Genomic DNA, 23,718 nt, shown 5'->3' on the forward strand with positions numbered 1-23,718 from the left:
ACTGAAACAAGATTTTGGTGATAAACTAAGAAAAAAAAATTACAAATTTTCTTGTTAAAAAGTGATAAATTTTACTGTGTAATTAACGTATATATAATAAATAATAAAATATTCCAAAATTCAAAATGTTTCAAAAGCTCATTTTAGTATAATCAGATAAGTATACTTTAATTACACACAAAAAAAAAAAAAAAAAAAAAAAAAAAAAAATCAAGCGTGCAGCTACAGGAGATTTTTAGAAAAGGTACATAGAAAATGGCCAATTTAACATTGCCGGTGTGGGGGTTCCGACTCCCCTTAAGCAATTTTTATGAATTCTAATTTTCTTTTAATATATTTAGTTTGCTTGTAAGAATTCTAAAAAGATAATTCAGGTAGCAAGAAGTCTTTTGCTTTTTTTGGGGTAAGTTTTAAAGATGGTTAAATATCTTTTCATTAAAATAGATTGATTAACAAGAGATTTTATTTTGAAATAATAACGTGACTCCAGTTCTAGCGAAAGCATAATTAATTTTTCCTGTTTCCTGCTCCGAAAAGCTGTCTCTGCGATGGCATCAAGACTAAATGAAGTGGGTGATAACTAGTCAACATTCGGATTTAGTCCACCGAGTTTCATGCTTCTCCTTAGTCACTTTTTAAATATAGGGAAACAGGAGAAATTACAGCAGTCATTTGGTTGATGTTTGAATCCCGGTGAGGATGCAGTTGATTTTTCATGTTTCCTGCTCAGAAAAGCCTGGTAGTCTCTGCAAGTGTATCATGTAGTCTTTCTATTAATTTATATCATATAAATTATTAAACTTCATTCAACGTAGAGTAATACAACTTTTTTTTAGTATTTTCACCTTTTATTAAACTTTATCTATTTCTTTTTATAAATGATAGCTTTTAATAATCTGTCTCTCAGATAACTAGCGCGTAATTTTAAACGAACGTTTTAACATTATTCTCCTCAAAAACTGAGGCTTTTTAATTTGACGTACGTTTTTACATATATTGCTCTGTTCTGCTTTTGATTTTGTAATCATGAAATTCAAATACAGACGTTTCTGTTCATTACAAAAATTAATTAAAATAAAACTGCTCACTTGTGAAGAAGAATAAAGGATACGTTGCACAGCTACATAACGTAATCATGCAGTAATCCCATTTTATCACATGACTATGATTAATAATAAAAACCAAATCTAATTTCTCAGTTTTCCCTTAGATTGAGAACAATTCCTGAAGAAAGTGATTATTTGTTCGATATGTGCTTTATGGGACAAGCTCTACTCGGAGTCGTCCGCAGAGCGATGTGTGCTCTCAAGCAGCGAGCACAAGTCAGTTTCCTATCGTTGTGGACTTACTGGAATGAAAGAAAAATAGCAATGACTTCTGACTGTGCTCAGTTGATTTGAATCATGGGATTCTTAGGCATTTTTAAGTAAGTAATATTCAAGTAAATAATTTTCAAGTAACTCAAATACTATTGTTCATTGAGCAGATGAATAAATAAGAGAAAATAAAGCTCTTAGTTTATGAATTAATCTAAAATCAATAACTTCAAAGTAACATGGGTTTGTTACATTAGAAAAGATATAACGGTACCCTTAAGACAGGAGCGTAGGCTCATGAAATCATCATAAATATGCATTTAAAGCTCTTAAAGAAGAAGGTTTAAATTTATGGCTTGCTGAACACTCGCTGAACTGTGGCCGTTCTTCCCGAACAGTTCAAAGTGCAATACAAATTTGCATTAAAAAGTAACTAATGTACCTATTCTGTCACTCCAGTCTTGAAAATCTCCCAAAATACAACATTATCTAATGAAGAGCATGCTGTCTTTTCTTCTGACTTATTCAGCTTTCAGTTCTTCATGCAGCTTTGAAATTCGGTATGTATTTTATGCGCCACTGGTCTCAAACTTAACTTGGCATAATGCATACTAAGTGTAGTATATGACCCAAAGTACGCACGAAGCGAATTTTATTTTAAAGTGTGATACCGAAAACATGACCTTCCAGTATCAAACTTTTTGTAATTAATCATAGTTTCAATAATATACAAATATATTACTTTTAGCAGCTGAAATGATTATAACGTGCTAAAAATCGTTTAAAATATTTTCTGAGAACCCCCATCGTTTCCCAAGAATAAAAAAATGACTTACAAAATTACGTCTTATAAGACTCAATATATTTCAAATCTTATACAACAAAGCAACTAAACAGACACATATTTATGATTCCAAATAAAATTTAGAGTGTACTGAAGACATAATATTAAGCTATAATAAAATATATTTTAGATATGTAATAAAAATATGATGCATTATGCTTAAGGTGACCAGATTTTGAAGTTCAAAATTCGAAGAAATATATAATATTTTTAATATTTTTTACAAATAAATTATTTTATTATTATTTCTATTGTAGTGGAGATGGTATGTAAATCAATATATATATTTATTAGTATTGTTTCCTTTTTTAATAAAAGAAGAATAAATCAAAACGCAGTATTCATTTTTAAGCCAAATAATAAATTTGTATCCATTCTAAAGGATTTTGATGAAACTATATATTTCTCTGAAGCATGAATATGCCTTGGAACAACTTTTCCTTTTTTGATTTTCTTATAAAAGTTTATGCAGCTTTCATAAAAATTTATTTTGGTTATTAATATACCCTTTAAAGTATCCACTTTAAGCTGTGTCTTATCACTAGTCCAAGAACTGTTCATAATGCTAGATATTCGCTCAGTTGCAGTATTAATACCAGGAAGACAAAAGAAAAACTAATAAAAGGAAACAATAGTTTCTCAAAATTCAGTAACTTTGTATTGTGATACGTTTCCATTCTGTTTAAGCTTTTCTGGAGTGAGGTTATCCTCTATCTTGTCCAATATTCAGCTTTCAGAGTATCCATTGAAGCAATTGCATCAAATGCAGACGCAGTTTTATTTTCAGTTGTTGTAATAACTTTATTAAATATTGAAGTCTAAGTGTTAATAAAATTAAGCCAAGCTTCTGCCACTGGATTTCAAAGAATTTTAAAATAAGCATGGGATATTTTTTTTTAGATTGAAAATAAGCCTTCAGTTTTAAAAACATTTGGAGTACCCTTTCTGTGGCGGGAAGTAATGTTAACTACTTTTTTTGTGAATACCCTAGTATCATTAAAAAGTCAATTTATACGAAGGTGCAGAAGTCTTTCAATGTTTTTACAAGTATAATATTTAAAATATATCTTAGAAATAATCATTTCTATATCAACTGACAAAACAGCAGCTGATGTTCTTATACTGTTATGGATAATATGTACTGCACATCCAACTCCAATTAAACCATGGTTAACGTTTCGTTTTAGTTTAACAAAAACATTATTTTCTTCGTTCATAGTTATCACCTCCTTCAAAGTCAGAATTCATATCATCAGAACAAAGAACAATAACTTTTCCTTTAAATTATTTTATTTAAGACAAATAGTTAAATAGTTGCTGACAATATCGGATGCTTCACCAGGTAAATATTTAAATTCTACAATTTTTACACTAATGCCAGTCTATAAAATCTAGCAAGTATTGAAAAAAAGTTTCATTTCCTTGTGGTTCGACGCATCAGTTAAGATTGAAACAAATGAGCATTTTTCCAAATCATTGTGCAAAGCTCTTAAAGCGTAAAGTATAAAAACATTTAGTATTATTGCTTCGACTTTGGTTTGCGCAAATGTAAATTTAGGCTCAAATGCCACTTGAAGCAGCTTGTGAGGATAATCCATAGACCTAAAGCTATGGTTGTGCAAGTAGTATCGTATGCAAGAGTACTTTCTACTGCAGATAATTCTTCTTCCTTACCGCTCATTTTCTCTTGTTTGAAGAAATTCTTTAATGCCCAGCTAGATGTAGCAGCAGAGTTTGAAATTTTATGTTTATTACTTTTTACTGTATGAAGTTGAATATCTGTGCGTCCAACTGTAGCTTATTGAAAATTTTGAAGAACATGTATTGCACCGTAAATTGGAATCTCTTATAGTTTTTTTTAAATTGGTATTCCTTTTGTAAGTCTTCGTCAAATATGCACTTTCTTTCTTTTTTTTGAAAACCATTACTAAAAAAAATCAATGATAAAAATAAATAGTAAATTAAACTAAACGCCAGTAAAACATATCCTTAACACATATGTAAGGCATCATTTATAGTTAAAAAATATATGTCTTTGCCAAACGGGTAACGTCATTACACGTCATCGTTTTAGAAGATTTTTAAAAAAAATTTAACCCTTATGCCAAATCAAAATGATGATGGAGTAAAAATTTTACTATCTAAAGGTGACAAAAGAAAGATGATTTTAGACAGATTATATCTACAATGAAATTTCAGCAAATGGTAAACAAATTATTTTTAGATGCCATTTAATTACATGTTTGTATGTGCATTACATACAAACATAATGTAATGCACCATTGGACACGTATGAAATGCACCACTGATAATTAAAAAAAATATATGCATATATTATGAATTCAAATCACAATCGAATTAATATACAGGCCCACCAGCGGCCGAGCGGTAAAGTCGCTGAACACTGGTAGTTCGGTCCGAGGTTCGAATCCCGCGAACGAGCTGGCTGCATGGGCGTTTTCGTGGTTTTCCCCATGTGTAACGTGTATACGAGCCAGTTTCCCTTAGAAAGTTCTCCACGAAGGCATCCCTCCCCTTAGGCAGATAGCCCTAGTGTGCTTTGCCATAATTAAATACACACACGAATTAATATATCGGTTGAAAATTGCAGTGTTGTCTGAACTACAACTGTGAGCTGTGAGCTAAAATTCCGGTTATGTTAGGGGTTGGGGAGAGAAATACAGGAATGAGAAATAAAACTCACTACAATTTTTCTAAGATAAACGTTAGATGGGACATCTCCTCTAAATGCGGCTGATATGGTGCGCGTCTCTTAACGTACGTTTATATTCTCAGTTTGCAATCTACATTTCTTAAATAAATGTACACATTTAAACTTTTACGTTTTCACGCTACTGTTTTTCGGAAAAATTCGGGACAAAGGCTGTAAATTCGGGACCAAAAAACGAGTTCCAAGAAATCGGGATAGAGACTGAAAATTCAGAATTGTTCCGGGAAATTCGGGACGTATGGTCACCTTAATTATATTATATTTAGTTTATTTCCGTTCACTTAAAAAATGTTTGAATGTTCGAATTCGTAGCAAAAATCTTTTTCCTTGCTATTAATTTGTTACTATTATTAATTTATTCAATTGCTTAGTGCTTATCGCTTACAGAGCTTGAGTAGAAATTTCCAACTTGATTTTTAACTAGGAAAGATCCAAGCTAGTTTAGGCACAATATCTGCACATGATTTATAAACTTAGCAAGAAATGAATATAAATCAATTTAGAATTTGCTTATTTTGCGTAAACATATTTTATTAACTACTAGCGTCGAATGAACAAATGACTAAAGCCACAAAACATTTGCAGTTTGCCTCCGTTTCTACTTCTGGCGATTGCACAAGAATTTCATGTTTTGCCTCATGTGTAACAGTTGCCTTTAAAATGTTTTCCACAAAATCATCGTAACGTTCGAAGATAGTCCTATGTACTGTGATGTTATTAAATAAATAACTAAATAATTAATGAAATATATTTAATCGTATGAAATTTCTACTCCTTTAAAAAAAGTACAGTTTACTGTCTATAAGAGAGATAGCTGCAGATTTATACTTTATGTCTTAAATCTTTCTCAGAAATTTTTTTCATCTCATGGTCATTTTAGTTGTGTTAAAAATGGCAAGCATGTAGTATTTATTCTGATGAACTCACGATATAAAACAGCTTAAATTAAGGTTATAATATACGAAAATTCTTTTACGTGAGTAAAATTGTAAACATTTTATTTCGACCGTAAGTTCAATGCTGGTCTTCATTGCCACACTGTCATACTACATTCACTGTACCGTGACACTCACACTGTTCCACGCACTAGCCTTATGTCTTTATTTTCTGCTTAATCCACGTAGGTGGATGCATTTTTCAATTTTATTGTTTTAAGAAATAATTGAATTCAATATGCTCATACGCATGGCATATAAACTAAGTTTGAAATAATTGTGGCTCCTTGTAGAACATCCGGATCTGTTTTATTATGCCAAATGTGTGCCCTTTTCCGTCATATATGATAACAGAAATGTAAGGTTTGGACCGTGAGGGAGGGAAGATGAAACTGAATTCTTCAGCCAAATGTCCATTTTTGCTAGCAAAATTTTAAAACTCTTTTTAATTTATATTTGAGCATTGTTTAATACCCTAATTCATTAATCAAATACAAAAAGATCTCCTTAATTAAGGCATAAAATCATACATAAGTTTTTTTATATCATTATAAAACTTCTCGTTTTTTGCTTGCTTACTGTCATCCTTGTTCCTCAATTTAAATGGCAAAACAGTGGGCGAGTAGATAGTTCAACCTGAGTTCAGATCATTACAAACAGGCTGAATGCATGGGTATTTTCCGGGATTTTCCCCATGTATAATGCTTTACATGGACCTGTTTGCTATGGAATCCCGTTTCTCTTCAGATAGAGCCCTTTCACGTGGTTTGCCTTAATCAATTAACCACCAATCAACACCTTTTTAGACAAAGGATATATTTTAAACTCCTTTTTACATAAATTGAAGGATTTTCAATGCTTGGAGAGTGGATGAATTCCTAATAGTTCTCGATGCTTAGAAAATATAAATTACTGTTCTTAATGTGTGTGTGATTATGGCAAAGCCTCGAGGGCTATCTGCCTACGGGGAGGGATGCCTTCGCGGAGGACTTTCTAAGGGAACTGACTCGTATACACGTTACACATGGGGAAAACCACGAAAACGCCCTTGCAGACAGCCCGTTCGCTGGATTCGAACCTCGGACCGAATTGTCAGTGTTCAGCGACTTTACCGCTCGGCCGCTGGTGGGCTACTGTTCTTAAAAACAGAATATCTTTAAGGCAATATATAGAACAAATGGTTAGCATTTCAAAGCAATACCTGTTACATATGATGTCAACGGACTTAGTACACTATATTAACTGTGCCACGTTTTTTGTATTTCTTGCTCCGTACACCGGGGGAATAGCCATTCAAGATGCAATAACCCCGAACATAGTCCATCAAAATTTGATAGATGATCTTTATAATGCAGCCTTCTTGGTTTGGCCACGTCTTACATATTTTCGATGGTCCATAAATCAAGTGATTTAGGCGGCTAAAGGAAGAAGTGGAAAGAGGGACAGTCTGAACTCTTACGAAGACTTGCGTTCTAGCTGCATTATGAGCAGTAAAAATGTGTTGGTGAAAACTCTAGAAAGACGCTGCAAAAATGAAGTGCGACTAGTTGTAGAATGTTATTGATATATCGAGCTCTCATAAGCGTGGCGTGAATTCTTATGACAGGTGAGCGACACATGCAAGATAACTTCTTGTTAGCATGGCGTACCTACTATTAATTAAATCTTCTTTGTGTATTTCATTCCGTCTGAAGTGGACAAATAGGGGATCATTATTTTCGCCTAAACGAAACTGTAATTATTAAAGAAGGCGTTGTTTTGCGTCTTCTTTAATAATTACGCTTTAGTTTAATAATAGTTTGCTACATGCGACGTACGATGCACCATAACAGTCTGGCAACACATTGTTGATATGCCAAGGAGAACCTGAGAAGCAGTAGATGCGCCGTAATGCCGGAGCGGTAATAAACTATGACTTGCTGCTAAAGATGATTTTGGTGAATATGCTGCCGTTCGCCGTTGCTGGGTCTGACTGTCGATGATGCAGAACGCTCAGCTAAAGTCATCTTGATGAAATGAAAATTCTCCCTCGGCACTGCTTGCGCATGGCGTCCAGAAATTTTTCTTCGTGTCCTTTGCCTTCTTCAAATCAATCTATGGAAGCTCTTTCAAACACGAAAACACTTCGCGCTATTCATCTGGAAATGTAATGCAATCGATGCCGCCAGTTGTGCGTGCTTCTGGTTAACTCACTGGCGTGATTATATAGTTTTCTCAAACCACCCAGAAGCATCTTTAGTCGCTGCTGAATAAGGACTAGAACTGCTATCTAATCCTGAGGCTCTTACAAAAAATAAAGTTAATTAACATATTAGTAAGGAGATCTCATTACTATAACTGCCGCCCAGATGGTATAGTGGTTAGGGGAGCCGACTGCCACTTAGGAGTGGCTAAGTCGGGGAAAAAAAAAAAAAAAAAAAAACAAGAGCCCGCTGTTCGATTGAAAAAAAAATAACTTCATAATGTATATACCAATCCAGCTGAAGTGTTAACCATTCGTTCTGTATTGTTTGTTTTAAAAGTTGGTTCTAGAAATAAAACTACATTCGTTCTAGGCATTATGCTTATTAAAATCTTTATTTATAGTGTGCATTGTGAAACATGGCGAAAATTATGTAACCTGAAATATAGAAACCTGCTCAACGTATTTACAAAAATACTTGACAAGAAAATCGAAATTTATTCGGTTTTGAATCTGAATTATTTTCTAATGTTAATAATATATGCATTGAAATCTTGAGAAAAGTTTATATTTTGTCTCCATAAATCCGTAGTCTTTATATTGAAAAATATACTAGTTTACGCAAATTATATAAATGAAATTTAATTTAGAACTTTTGTGACTTTCTTCATAGTAAAATCACTGACATTTAATTAGATTTCGCTTTTCCAGCAATCAACTTCTAGTTTACGATGATTATACATGCGACTATAAAGCCCGTTTTAATAACTGGCTTGTTTTTCTTTCTGGTATACTCTGGCTGGACTCATCCTCTTTCGCCCCATCGGAAATCCCATATCCCAGGTAAGCAACTTTTTTCTTTACATGAATTAATGGTATATTCTTTAGCAATTACAGCGTTTTAAAGTCAGTTTTTGTGATACACTATGTGAGCAGCTAGCTTATCATCTATACCGAAAATACAAGTTATCCCCTTAATACAGCATCCTCTATATGTCCTTGATGTTCAATTTTCAAAATGCTGGGCAAATCACTAAAGGAATATTAAATGGCCTTCTTAAAGCCTGACACTTTTGATTTTTTTATCCGTGCAGTTATTCATACTAATTTCGAACTCATAAATCGAGAATTTAATTGGTCTTCAGCGTACTGGAAGAAGCTTGTTCCTTTTGATCTGAGATTGATCCTACTGTCATTTTTGTGTTATTGGAGAAGCGGCATCGACTAGAATTGTGTATTTTAAACAAAATAGATCACTTTGAGCAGATTCTGTTAAAATTCTGTAGTGTGTTGGAATTACGAGGAATTCTGTACTGTCGTATCGCAAATAGTTGCTGAAGTTAACTATACAGTTTGATTCTTGTAGCTTTTATGTATAATATCAAATATTATTTATACACCTTTTCACGGAATATAATTGACCTATAATCGATCCATAATAGTTAAATTTCCAGATGGATTTTTGTTTTTGTTTTGATCATCAGATTTCTAAATGCTCCTGAACTAGCCAAGATGAAATAATATTAATATCAGCGTATATACTGATGAGTATTTATTAATGAAATGGAGATTGTCATGATATTTATTAATTAATCCTTAGCATCATATTTGTTACTGAGATTTCGATGGTACTGCTTCGTGTTTTAATAGATAATCATTAGAAATTATTCTATATACAAACGTAACGAAACTAAAATTGTTTAAATTATGATACTGTTTGTTTAAAGTAATTAATACCATCAATTTAGTTCCTTGAAAATGTGCATTAATCGTAGAAATTAGAACTCGTTTCTTATTTTCACATATGAAACATCATAGATGATGTAATAATTTAGACATTTTTGAGAAAGTATTTAGATTATGTAAATAAATTAAAAATTTGTCTAGCGCCAATTATGGCTAATTTTCAAGAATTTGAGTGTTTTAAACTGGAAAAATTTAGCTTAATTGATATAGCTAAGTACCATTTAAAAACTGGAAAAGTATTTTAGATTCGTTGATGGGAATTTCCAAAGTTTGTGTTGAAAAACATTTTTAGAAATTAATGTACACGTTTTATCTGGAAGTGTTAGAAATAAAATGGTTGACCAAATTACATTGAAATCCACAACGTATAATGTGTAAAAGCAAATTTTGAGTTAAAATCGTAAAATCGAATACTCGTGTTAAAGTTTAATCTTTATATCTAGTTAAATTTCATATAAAAAGAAACTTTATTTACTTCTTGTAAATGATAAGTAGACAAAGTTAAATAACAAAAAATATACAAGAAATAAAGAGCAATTAAACATGAGCGTTGAGAGAGCGTATAAATCTTATTTATCATGCGCTTGTAAATCTTATTGACTTAATTAAATATTTGCATTCTATAGCTGAAGCATATTTCTAAATATGGGCGGGGGGGGGAAGGCTTATCCCAATTGGTCATGTAATATTTATAAGTATTCACCATTAGCAACAGTCACGTTGTTGATATGTGAGCAAAACTTCTAGTGACAGATTACTGAAATTTTTATTTGTATTTGTTGCCGTTAGATTATTAGAATCTTGAAAAGAACATTGCAGTTATATGCCTAAGGGAAGGGATGCCTTCGTGGAACACTTTATGAAGGAAATGGCCTCGCATTCACGTTATAAATGGGGAAATAGACGAAAGCCCATAGCAGCCAACCCCATTCTCCTAGGCTGAAACCCAGATCGAACAGTCAAAGCCCACGAAATTCCTCGTGGCAAGAAGCGCAAGATTACGCCTTTCGTTGGCAACAGCCTTGAGCACCTAACGGGTGACAGTGCGATTTGACTCAGTTCCGCCCCCCAATTTTGATGGAGAGCACCTCGGGGTCACGGGTCCTAGGGTCTCCCCTTTCCCCTTCCACCATACCACACGACAAGACTTTTGGCTCGCCTTATATCTAGAGTGCCGCGCCGGCACTATACATTTATAAACATTCATGCCTTCTCTGGGATTCGAAACATGGGCCCTTTGGCACAGCAGTCAGCGACGCTAACCACTATACCGGTTGGGCGGCTGTAAACAATTTTCTACTCATAAAACTTGTGGAAGTTCAGAAAATTTAAATCAGTTGAATATCTTGCTAGTTAAACCTTATTTGTTTTTCGCGCATTCGTCTTGATTAAGGTAAAAGTTATAATTGTAAGAGCCAAAAGATATAATAACATTTCAGTGCTTAGATGTTGTTACAATACAAAAGAAAAGAGAGGGAGGAAGAAAATACTATTAAATTTTTGAAAACGTATTCAATTTTTCTGAAAGAAGTAGCACTAAACGCAATTACCTTAAAGACTTTCGTTTTAATAATGATAAAAAAATGGATAATAATTAAATAAATAGGACACGAAAACATTTTTAAATATTAATTTTGCTGTTCGACCGACACGAGTTTAAAAAAATGAGTACTAAAATAAATCAGATACGGACTCAGGTTTTCTTTTTTTCTCTAGCGCACTTTATTGCAATAAATTATTGGATGAAGAGAAGCAGTTTTCAAAGTCCCAAGTTGTCTCATTTTTAGATTTAAAAAAAATGAAATTTATCTTGGGGTTATATTCACCTCAAGTGCAGTAATTAGCCACTTAAATTTTATGAATATTGGCTGGTTATATTAAGGACCTGTTGTCTAATTTCTTAAGGAATTATAATATATATGTTTTGCATACATTCAAGGCATTTCCTCTCTCCTTTCCGTATACTTTCATGGTGTAACTGGAAGCACGCTCGACACGTATTCGGGAGGTTCGAATTTCTAATCTCGGGAAGGACATTGCGTATTTCTTCAGTTTATGTCACCTGAAAATTCTAAATCACTCTACAAATGGCGTCCGAACTAAAAGAAGCTTGTGGACGATAATTCGTCATCACCCAGATGTGGTAATTGGGTCCCCTACTCTCCAGTTGCCCTTTAAAAGTGGGAGTTATATAAGGTATTTCTTTTTATCCCTTCCGGCATGCGTTCGTAGTTTAACTGGAAGCACACTCGACGCGTGCGCGGAAGGTATGGATTTCGAATTCCGGCAAGGGCATTATGGATTTCTTCAGTTTCCTCATATCGGAAAATTCTAAATGACTCGACGCATTATTTCTTATCACTTTCATTGTGCATGAGAGCTGCGTAAAATACGAATAGCCAAAGCAAACAAATTTCATTTCTCTATTCAGAATTTTGCAAAGCTCATATTTACATTCAGCTCGTGAAAATATGAACTCTATCTGAGATTTGAACCTAGCATCCCCGGCTTCTCTCATTCAGCTTGCTCTAGTACAATAAGCTGCGCAATACGGCGACTGGATAGTTTGTATTTTAAGAATTAGTTATATTCAAATATTCGACCTGGTCATAAAGACCTGAGTACCATAAGCACTTTTAATTACGATCTGACCTTGTATAGGCTTCACAAAGTTATTAAATTCATTTCTATTTGCAGAAATAACTGGTGATGCTGTGGTGGCCGCGGAGCGGTTGATTATGGCTAATTTGCAAAGTCATCTAGTTACACCTTAACCAAAACGCCTTGGTCCGTGTCCGTCGGCGTTTCAGCGGAGGCGTGCTTAGCGTTGTCACCTCTTGGATGTCAAAATCCGGGAGAGGAAAAAAAGTTTCCGTGATTTTTTTTTCAGTCGTAACTGAAAAAAAACTCTTCCTCCTTAATCCGGGAGAGGAAAAAAAGTTTCCGGGATTTTTTTTTCAGTCGTAACTGAAAAAAAACTCTTCCTCCTTAATCTCGTTTAAAAGTATTTTTTGAGCTGCAGGAGCTAGCACACTCTCGCAAATTCTTGTACATTTTGTTCTACCACAAGAAATCGTTTTTGCCAAAGAAGAATCTGGAAATAGAGAGCTATAACAATTTGTGCAATCCTGACTATTAAACGTGTGATGGTGCTTAATCCTATGATAGACTGAAGTAATTTCAATTGCCGATATATTGTTTTTGCCGATATCAATTGCCGATATCTGAAGATTTCTTCACGAAAACGTTCGAAACCGATTGCGATGAATCCCTATTCAATATTAACGACTGGTGTTTCTTGCTTTGGGAATGTCCACTTAAAACTCTAACATCCTTGTACTTAATATTAACCATTTTCCTACATACACTACACTCTCCGTTAAAGTTGTCTCTCTTCATAAGCTAATCAAATTGAGTCTCGAAACGACGTCGAATATTTTGTCTTTGTGGCACTTGTTCACTTGCAGAATCAGAATCATTTTTTTCATTAGACAGTATTATGAAAGCATTTAAATAATTTCAAAATACGCACTTGTTTGTGGATAGCTAGCAGACTAAATGAAAGAAGGGATTGAAAATGAGAGGGTGACGGGAGATGAGGGCGCGTGCGCGCGATACGCCGTCATGAAACCACTACTCATCCTGTAAGGTGCTTACTCACCGCTCACCGTAGATCGCTGCTGTAAAAAGAATATATATTGACATAGACGTTCTTTGGCTGCTGTGCGCGGTCGTGTGATTTTCGATGCTCTCAATCATTTCGTCCGTGCACATTGTGTCGTTATTTTCGAAAAACTTGATATTCTGGGAGAGTAATATTTATTTTAAATTCCCTCCAGGAGCCGGGAGATTTTAATTGTCAAGACACAATTCCGGGAGCCGGGAGAGGTGGGGACCCCAGGCGTCTTTGTGGATGCCGCCAAAAGCACATTTATGAGTTTATAATTTTCATAGTTTCAGCTTGCTGAAACCGTTCTTCCTTCTAGTAGAAAAGAGCAAGAAGTCTGCTTTTCGAGTGTTAAAGCCCACTTGCACCAGATTTCGAAGATTTAATTTCGAGTCAGAAGTGCTGTGCAAGTCCTTGGAAGAGCGTCAAGGATACAACTTTCATCCGTGTCGTGGGAGTGAATTTACCTGGTCGCAAAAATGTTCTTCGGTGGCGAATTCAATTAATTCAACTGTTTCGAATTTTTCGAGCATTGGCGGACTCCATAAACCGCCATAAGGTCTATAGTTGTTTCAGTTAAAAATATAATTTTAAATTTACTGCAGATTTTACGGAAAGAGCTGAAATACTATAATTATTAATATACATTAAAATGTAACACGTGTGCAGAGAGAGGCACTGGCCTGGTAACTACTTTAGTCTTTTCAGACGAAATAATAAATATGTGAATACAATACACGGGAAGCCCATCCTTGGCCGAACGGTAAGGTTGCTGGTATTATTAGTTCAAGGCGGGGCAAATCTTAATACTGGACTTGCTGCACGTCGGTTTTTCCCATTTGTAATGTAAATACGAAGTAGTTTCCTTCAAAACGTCCTCAACGAAGGCATCCCTTCCTTAGGCAGATAGCACTTGAGTTGCTTTGCCTTATTTAACCTACATATTAATTGCACATGTATTTCTGAAAACTGTAGCTGTAGATGCTTATTAGTATGAAACTGAAATTAAAGAAGACTGGCAAATTTATAGATTTACAACGGAATTTGGTCGCTCTATTTATGAGTTTATAATTTTCATAGTTTTAACTTGCTGAAACCGTTCTTCCTTCTAGTACACTAACATCCATACAAACAAATACATAACAAAAACAGTACATAACAAAAGAGCAAGAAGTCTGCTTTTCGAGTGTTACAGCCCATTTGCACCAGATTTCGAATATTTAATATGAGATCACGGTGCAATAGATTTCATAAATAGCAACACAAAAATTAAAAAATACGCCGCTTGAGCAAGAAAGCGTATTTTTGGCCCCACCTTTGATTCGTAAAGAATAATCAAACGTGCATTCCAAAACTGAAACACATGCATACGCTCCGTACAGCCTTCAGCTATAAATTTCGCGAACGGCATTGCTGAACTTGAATTCAAACTGATTAAACTACTTCCTGGTGGGAACGAAGGCAGTCTGGTGAAAGTCTGTGACGTCATAACGAATTGAGAGCTAGAAAGCACGACCTGAGGCACTGAAGTTTGACGTAGGTGCCGCTCAACGCTTGGAATCCTGTTATTTTATGTATAGGTCAACAATATTTGCTGACTTGGGACAATTTATGTACACATCATAAGGGCTTCCGTTATCAGTTTCAAAATACTCAAAATGACGAATAACGAGAGAAAAGGTTGGAAAAACTATTCAGTGTTAAGTGCCAGTTGCACAGCCATGGTTTTTTTTTTTTAAAGATAAATATAGTTTTACTTTAAGCTTAGGTATCATGCACATTGTGTCAAAGAATTAAAAAGCTCTGATAAACAGTTAGATATTTTTAATGTATTAGAACAAAAGTTCCCAACCAAGGTAGAATTCCTCATGAGGGGATTTCATAGCTCTAGGGTAGAAGAAGGCGGTTAATCTTTAATTTACCTACTAAGTGTTTAGTTTTAGTTTATGAATATGAAAAACTACTTTTATTCAAGTTTTAGTATTTATCAAAAATATTGAAGGATTAAGTGTATTCAAAACAGTTTTATTAGTGCTTCACACGAAACAAGATTTTCAATATTTAGCAGTACTTAATCCTTTAATTTTTTAAATGAATCGGGTTGGGGTGTTCTATCTTTGCTTATGGTTTAGTGGAAACAATATGCTACTGTTGGCTATGAGCAAGCATTAAACATTTGAACTCAGATACCAAAAATTAAATTTTAAAATTTTATCCAGTTAATAAAAATTTAATCGAGAAATTTTTTTTTAAATTTAAAGAATCCAGCAGAAGCAAAATTTCAATAAAATGAAGAACTTTTCAGAGCAACACAGCGTGAAATTTCAGAAACTATTAAGGTAAACTATGAATAAATCTGACAAACACAAATGGTTGCGATTTTTTCTTATACTGATAATTTTATCAATTAATGCTACTATAGAAAGTGACTTTGTAGAGTCATTAGATTATTTTGAAAGCAGGAGATATGAAAAATGAGCAATGCCTTCGCCGGCACTCGAACCTGGACCTCTCGAATACGCGTGTGTTTCTAGTTACACCACGAAGGTATGCTGGAAGGAGAAAACCTTATATATTCCCCCTTTTAAAGGGCAACTGGGATTGGGAAACCCAGTCGCCAATTCCTGGTGATGAAGAATCATCATCCATCACCTTTTAGTTCGGGCGCCACTGTAGAGTCTTTAGATTAAAGCATGAGACATGAAAAATGAGCAAGTCGAACATGGACTTCTCGAATACACGCCGAGTGTGCTACTGTTACACCACGGAGACATGCAGAAAGGAGGGAGAAAACACCTTATAACTTTAGCATCGATTTTTAAATTTTCATAGTTCCTATGTTAACTGCAATTATTAACTGAGAAAAAAACGCTTCCAAATACTTGTTTTATCTCCTCAGATGGTCATCGTATGGCATCGGTAATTTTTGAAGAACTGGCATTTTTCTAGTATTTTTGTGTGAGTTTATTTTTATTGTAATGAATGGGTTACGTTCAGTAATGTGAATTTTTAAAGTGTAGTAAACATTGTTTTCTTCAGTGCAAGATAAGGAGATTTTGTTTAAAATCTAACTGTTAAACCTCTGGTTAATAATACCTGCCACATGCGTATAAAGGTTTTCATTATTATATTTCAGAATTTTTATTAATATCAAACTTTTTGATAATTTTTCTTGGATCACATAGGTATTCTTTGTAGCTTTTAGGGTGTGCATTCATAAATGCAGCATTACAGAGTTTCAGTTTTGTAAAAGAGATTGTAAAAAAATTTTGTAAATATAACGCTGATTTTTGTTGTTTGACTTCTGAATTAGTATTTATTCGGCGTGTTACTTTGTCTTAAGTATGAATATTCTTAGCTTACATATCAATCCTCAAACTGGTGCATTTCTTGACTTATATACTACTTGATCTTTGTAAGTGTTTTCGCAGGGGATTGTGGTTATCAACTATCGGAGAATTTGACTCATCTGTCTTTAATTCATTACCCGTATTGAGAGCACGAATAGTTAAAACTGCTGAATGATGGTAGATCGACCCAGGTTTAAGCCCAGATGGACGAGCTGGTTGCACATTTAGTTTTCATGGTTTTCCTCATATGTAATGTAAATACGAGCTCGTTTCCTTTTGAAAGTCCTCCACGAAGTCCTCCTTCCTTTAGGCAGGTGGCGCTCATGTATTTTGTTATAGTCAAATAACCTACCAGCACAATTCCTTGTCCATGTTCGTCGCTCCTAGAACTTTGCCTCTTTTCACTAGCGCCACACTAACTACTACGTTACGTTTTCCATTGTATTGTCGGAAAAAGAATGCCTTTTATTTCTGTCATTTGTTGAATCAGCGCATTATAGTATGATTCAGATACTTCTTTCCTTCATTTCTTACTCATATATCGTAAGTTAGGCTAAAATATCATTCAGAGAAACAGAAAGAAAACCTGATGAAATATACAATCGATTTTGTGTTTTTTTTAAGTAGTACAGAATATAATGCAGTGTAAATTAGAGTACACTTCATCATTATTTATTTAAAGCTGATGATGAGTTAGAGTTCATAATTTATCAATTAAACTTGTCCGTATTTAAGTATGATCCGCGATTATCCTGTTTAATATAGGCATTTTCCTTTATCAGCGGTATGTCGTTGAACTTACTGCCCGCAGATATGTGAACACTACTGTATTTTAAGTAAAAGAACACCCCACCCTTTGAAATGAAACATATGTAAATAAAAACTGTAACAGTTACTCATTATTTTTGTTCACGCAACAACGAAATATGTCTTCCTTTTTCTAAAGCTTAAAATTGCTGCTGATAATGAAGGCATTTGTTTAAAATGGTGATTTTGTAGACTTAAGTTAACAATCACAAGTCCATCAGTAAACAACTTTGTATCTGTTCCAAGCAGAATAAAAACGAATACTATAATAATGATTCCTAAAAGCAACAATGTTAAACTTCTTGAATATGCACACATAAGACCAGGTTTATAGAATATTCGATGTACAAGATTGGAGGGATTTCTGGGGTTATAAGTAAAGCACACGATGGCTATATGCTTCGATACACAAGAATCTGTATCATTTTAATCATTGGTATCACTGGAATATATATCATTGGTGTAAAAGCAACTTAAAAATTAAGCTTCAGTTTTATTTTGTGATTTAGAGTTATTACGTTTCGGAACAAGAAGACACAAAAAATCAGTTATTCTTCCGCCGAGATGTGAACCACAGACCTATCTTGCGGACGTGTTATCAGTTACATTACGAGAGCTTGCACGAAGGAAAAAGATAACTTCATAACTTAATATATTATTGTGATACCTTTTTTTCGTGTAAAAATTACAAGATTAAAAAAAATTAAGTGACTTTTCAAAAGCATTCAAATTTTCTAAGTAACTTCATTTTGTAAGTAACCAATTATGTAACTTCATTTCAAAATTTTGTGTGAACAATTAAAATGATGCAAGTAATATAAAAGAATGCAAACCTTTTTCTGAATCTAAATTTTGAGGCATTTTCTATTAAGTTTTAAACCAATAGTTACAAAAATTTGATATAAATTAAATATAAAATACCTGACGACGGAAATTTATCCTAACGTAAGCACCGAAATAAGCATTTTTTCTTACTTTTCTGTTCCAGATGACACATATGTTATAATGTTACATCTATTGATCACTTTTAATTTATATTCCTCTATAAATATAAATAAATAAATAATTGCATAGAATTAAAGTGCATTCATGCCCTTTTTTAGGAAGACGCATGACAATGACGAGAAAATCCTGTCAAGACAGCGCTGGAAACATTGGAATATGCATGTTCAAATGGGACTGCATCAGTTTAAAAGGCATAACATTATCTACCTGTGCTGATGGATTCCTGTTTGGAGCTTGTTGTAAAGTAAAGGATGATTCGCTGCAAAAATTTACGAATGATCCTTTATCTGAGAACGGCATTTATGACCAAGCAGATACCGCCAATACAATACTAGATTTCCAAAGTATAGTAACACCTAGCGATTTATCCAGTACTAAATTTGCTGATTTACAAAATATCAGCATTACTTCAGGAAAATTACCAGACAATTCACAAAGTTTAACGACAATAAGCGAAAAGTTTTTAAATTACAATAATTCATCGGTTTTGATTGATGATGAATATGGTGGACTTATGCTGCAAAATATAAATGCATCATTAAACGAAGAAAGGGATAGTACATTTAAAATTAGTTTCACTTCATTCGATATTATCACCAAAGAAAACAACGATGATAATTCACACAATGTATATAATTCTTCAATAGATTTTACAGCTGAAAGAAATTCATTAGGTTCATCACATGATCTGTCAGAGTATTTTGGAAAAAGTTCTGTAAATTATACACAATTCGAATCTGAAGTTTCTCAATTAACTCCCGATTTAGAATACAATATAACTTATTTCATGGACACCAATTCATCTGAACATAGTATTAGTCACATAGCATCTAATATGGATATGTATACAATGTATCCAAATTCACAAAAAGAAGCAGACATTGAGAACGATATTTTAAATGTGACTGTTAACGAACCATACAACAAAAATATTTCTAACGGGTATTACGAGTATGAAATTAAGCCACACAAAAATAATCAAACTAGTATTTATGATTACGATCAGGAAAACAGCATAGTGCACAAAGATTTTGATGATTCTGGTTATACACTGCCGCAATCTGAATCCATGCAAAGCAGCGAATTACAAGTTCACCTTTTTACTTCCGAAAGCATTTCGACCAATTTTATTGACCTCGAAAGTAATGTTAAAGCGGATGAAAATTCATCGAGTACGACATCAAATGATTTTGTGCTATCTGCTGAAGTTGTTAAAACAGAAATGCAGGAAGCAACGGCAAGCAGCAAAACTGCAATTCCACTTGAAAGTAAAATCAGCAATATTGAATTTGATAAAAGACTAACAACTAATGGAGCTGTCACATATATATGGCAAGAGAACATAGATCCAGTGCTACCTTCAAGTTTTCAGTCTTTGTTATCTCAGCTAACTTCTGAAGATTTAACTAATCCTGCTACAGTGAAAGTGTGGATAGAAACTCAGACCATTTCACCTAAGGTAACAATAAATCAAAGTCAGAACGAATTTAATAGGACAACAGAGCCTTACAATACTTTTGATAAACAAAATGAAAGCATATCTGTTAGTTACAACACCTTATCAAATATTTCTACAGTTGCTTTCAGTGATGCTTTTCAAAATAAAACAATATTGGAGACTACAACTGTAAAACTTTACACCTCAAATAAATTTGAAAAAAACAAATTAGCAGCAGTTTTAGAATCTGACGCAGAAAATAGTATTACTAAAACAGACACTTCTTCGCCTTATAATAATGTAAATAATGATACAGAAAATAAGCATACTGTCAGTTTCTCCATCCAGAATGAAAGCAGCTCCGTTATTTATCCAGAAGAATATATTTCCTCGCTTGAAACCTACAAAATTAAGAAAATAAATGTAACTGAACACGATACGTCTTTTTCAGACGTGAATGTTCATACTGACGGTAAACCTCAGTCATTATCTGATGGATATGAAAATGTTAATTTAGTTCAATACATACACGTTCAAGATAATGCCAATGGAGGAAATGGAACTCAAATGAGTGACAGCATTAATTCCTATCATATCTTACCAAATTCCATAAATTTTACTGTGATTTACAACTCGACGCAGACGGTAACGAAGGTTTCTCAGGGAGTTAACAATGGAGTGTTTGTAAGTGATCTTTATGATGATTTTGATATGGAAAACGAAAATCTAACGAGTAGTTTTTCATCAGCCTTCATAATCAACAATCACGCTAGCAAAAACACAACGATACAAAATACATTTAACACTGAGAATAAAATAAGCGCACACTATAATAACTCTGTAAGCCAAAGTGAAAATATTCCACCGCCACACATCAAAAATGTATATGAGTACATGTACGGTTCAAACGTTAACCTAAATAGCAGCTTAATTGAGAAAACATCAACATATTTTGCAGACCCAGAAGATCTGAGAAATAATATCACAGACATTTATACTGTTACTTCTGATACTACACTGCCAGCAGAATTTAATTTTTCTTTAAGCACGAACTTGAATATTTCATTGGACAAAGATTTATACACGCCTAGTCAGAATAATCTATTGTCATTAAGTTTATTAGATTGGTTTTTTTCGGGTATTAACTCTTCTGATATGTTTCTTACCAACAGCTCTACATTAGCTTCGACAGATACAACTCCCCAAGAACCAAAAGTAAATTATTCTGCCAATAGTTTTCAAAATCATCCCATAAGCTCTGATGCTAATATTGAAAATAAAAACATTGGTAACGTGTCCACAAGTATTTATGATATAACATCTCTTTCAGATCAGTTGGATAATCAAAGTAGTGCATCATCTGAAAGTGATATTTTTCAAAGTGAAGGAAATGATGCAGAATACGGTACTGGGCTACATTCGATAACCGAAAACAGTTCATTGGATGATTTATTACATTTTTCAAGTTCTCAAGAACAGATTCAGGAATCGCAGAGTTCTAATTCAACGAACATTTCTGAGCTTTTATTATTAACTGCTGCTGGTGTTACTTTGCCGGCCAGTGCAGAAAGCAATTTAACAAATAAAACCAGCGCTGTAGACATTGTAACATTGCCCCAATCTCACATCGAAGTAAACAGTTTGACAACAGCGAATTCTAGCGAGTTATCTCTTGAAAATTATTTAAATAACTATTCCGTTCCTCCATCCCCTACATCTTTAATGAACGTATCAGTTTCAAACATGACGCTTAACAATAATAAAACTTCAGTAACTTATATAAACGCAGAATCAATGAACTCGTCAACATATCCGACTGCTTTCATAAATGATAATGCAGTGACTTATCAGGATACAGTATCCACAAACTTGCCGAATGGTATTCCAGCAAGTGAAGGTGTAGACACTTTAATGTTTGAAACGACTACTCCAACTTCATTTTCCGTTTCAACAATACAGTCAGCTACATCCAAAGGGCCAACAGCAATGAATGAGAATCATCGATGGAACTACAAAAAAGGTAAGTAGTTTTATTTACTATAATGTCTACTATAGTTTTATTTACTATAAGTTTACTATAATGTCTGTTACCTATAGGTAACAGACATTATAGTAATAGTCGCTGGTATGTATTACTTTTGAGATCTCTTAGCTAAGAGCTTCATCATACATTTATAAACTTTGTTTCATTCCTAACTTTTAAATAATATATGGCATATTTACTTTATAAAATAAATAATTTGATATACATAATTTCCGTATATTCCGTACATGATAGCGCAACTGAAAGAAAAATATCTTGTGCTTGTTTGTACTTGCACAACTGTAAAATTTGCTGCACTGTTTCCAAAGCCTCAAATGTTGTACGTAGCCAAAAGCTGCAAGAACTGTAAAAGAGAACTCTTGAAGTCATGTAGCCCCTTTTACAACGCGCTCATCTCTATTTTTCGAATGAAAACTGAAGGTGAAATATTAGAGGATACTTTCAGCTTAATTGTTAGATCTAGCAAATTTATACTATCAATTATTCGCTTTTTATGTGATGTATAGTTTTAAGTTTGCCTTAGATACGGGTGCTCAATTTTGATGAACTTTTTATGACAGACTTTTGCCAGTGCATTTTAACAGGACGCCACTTAGCGCTAACCATAAGCGTTGGGGCGAAATCTAACTAGATAACGACAAGCCTAACGTTATGTAAAGCTTCATAAAAAGAATGACTATTTTGTTAAATTCGTAATAAATATAAAAAATAAAGACAAATACAAAAATATTAAACAGATCTCACCACATTAATTTCAAGTTACATAAGAGACATAAAACTGTGCATTTTATTTAACATTGCGGAAAACAGTTGCGTCTTTCCCATAAATTCGATTATGTAGGAATCTAGGTAGTGGCGATCAATGTTGCGCTGACTTTTATTTCGTCATTTTGCACATGGCGCCCCGAAGGCCGGATTAAGACTTGGCTCTAAGCGCTTAAATGTTCTTGATGCTCTACCCGTGTTTTATTTTATTTTTTTTTTTTTCATTATTTCTCTATGGTAAAACGGCAGTGGAAAAAATGTTTTGGTGCCCACTTTTCTTGATGCCCTAAACAAGTGCTTATTTTGCATAATGGTTAATCCAGCTTTTGGTATAGCGTATCAAGATCAGTAACGTTGTAACTGTGATTAGATGTTCGTATCCCACAATTACAAAGTCAATCGCTCAAGCAGCTGATAATCTAGGAGGGAAAATTCCTGGATTATGTTCGTTCTGATACTTATATATTATCTCATAGACCGTGAAAGTTGGCGGAGATTCCGTCGAAGTTGCGCTAATTGATCCTGAGAAATTCTGAAGGTACTGACGCCTCTTTATGTAATTGCATTAATCAGAAGCAATCAGTAATCGACTCACTTTGTTTTTGCGTTTCGTAAAAAGGCTTTCATGGATTTGTACTACTATTTTGTCTCATGGGTGTCTTCATGGAGAATTTTTTAAGGGAAACTGCCTCGTCCACACTTCACACATTGGGAAAACCACGAAAGTAATGCATAAAATTAATAGGTTTATTTTCAAACTTTTCATTTTAACATTTTCTACAATACAAAGAGAGTCAATAAAATTCGGTAATTTCAACAACTTTTACTAATTTCCCCTTTTCTCGGTTTTGATACATTTGTTACGATCGTTATATCACATAATCGTCA

At 33.7% G+C, this 23,718-nt stretch overlaps 1 protein-coding gene across 2 annotated transcripts in view; it reads left to right on the top strand.

Moving 5' to 3' along the window:
- The window catches only part of LOC118198933 (uncharacterized), a 111,027-nt gene that overhangs the window by 66,233 nt on the left and 21,076 nt on the right, over positions 1–23,718 (top strand). For both annotated transcript variants that reach the window (XM_085809911.1, XM_085809910.1), the window contains exons 2-4: positions 1,211–1,426; positions 8,720–8,851; positions 18,682–22,041. In XM_085809911.1, the coding sequence (XP_085666037.1) occupies positions 8,740–8,851; positions 18,682–22,041 (3,472 nt within the window). In that variant the 5' untranslated portion in view covers positions 1,211–1,426; positions 8,720–8,739. The remainder of the gene's footprint in view (positions 1–1,210; positions 1,427–8,719; positions 8,852–18,681; positions 22,042–23,718) is intronic.

This window comes from Stegodyphus dumicola, chromosome X2 (genome assembly GCF_044657685.1).
Source record: "Stegodyphus dumicola isolate Sdum_Otavi_A_Nest chromosome X2, ASM4465768v1".
NCBI lineage: Eukaryota > Metazoa > Arthropoda > Arachnida > Araneae > Eresidae > Stegodyphus > Stegodyphus dumicola.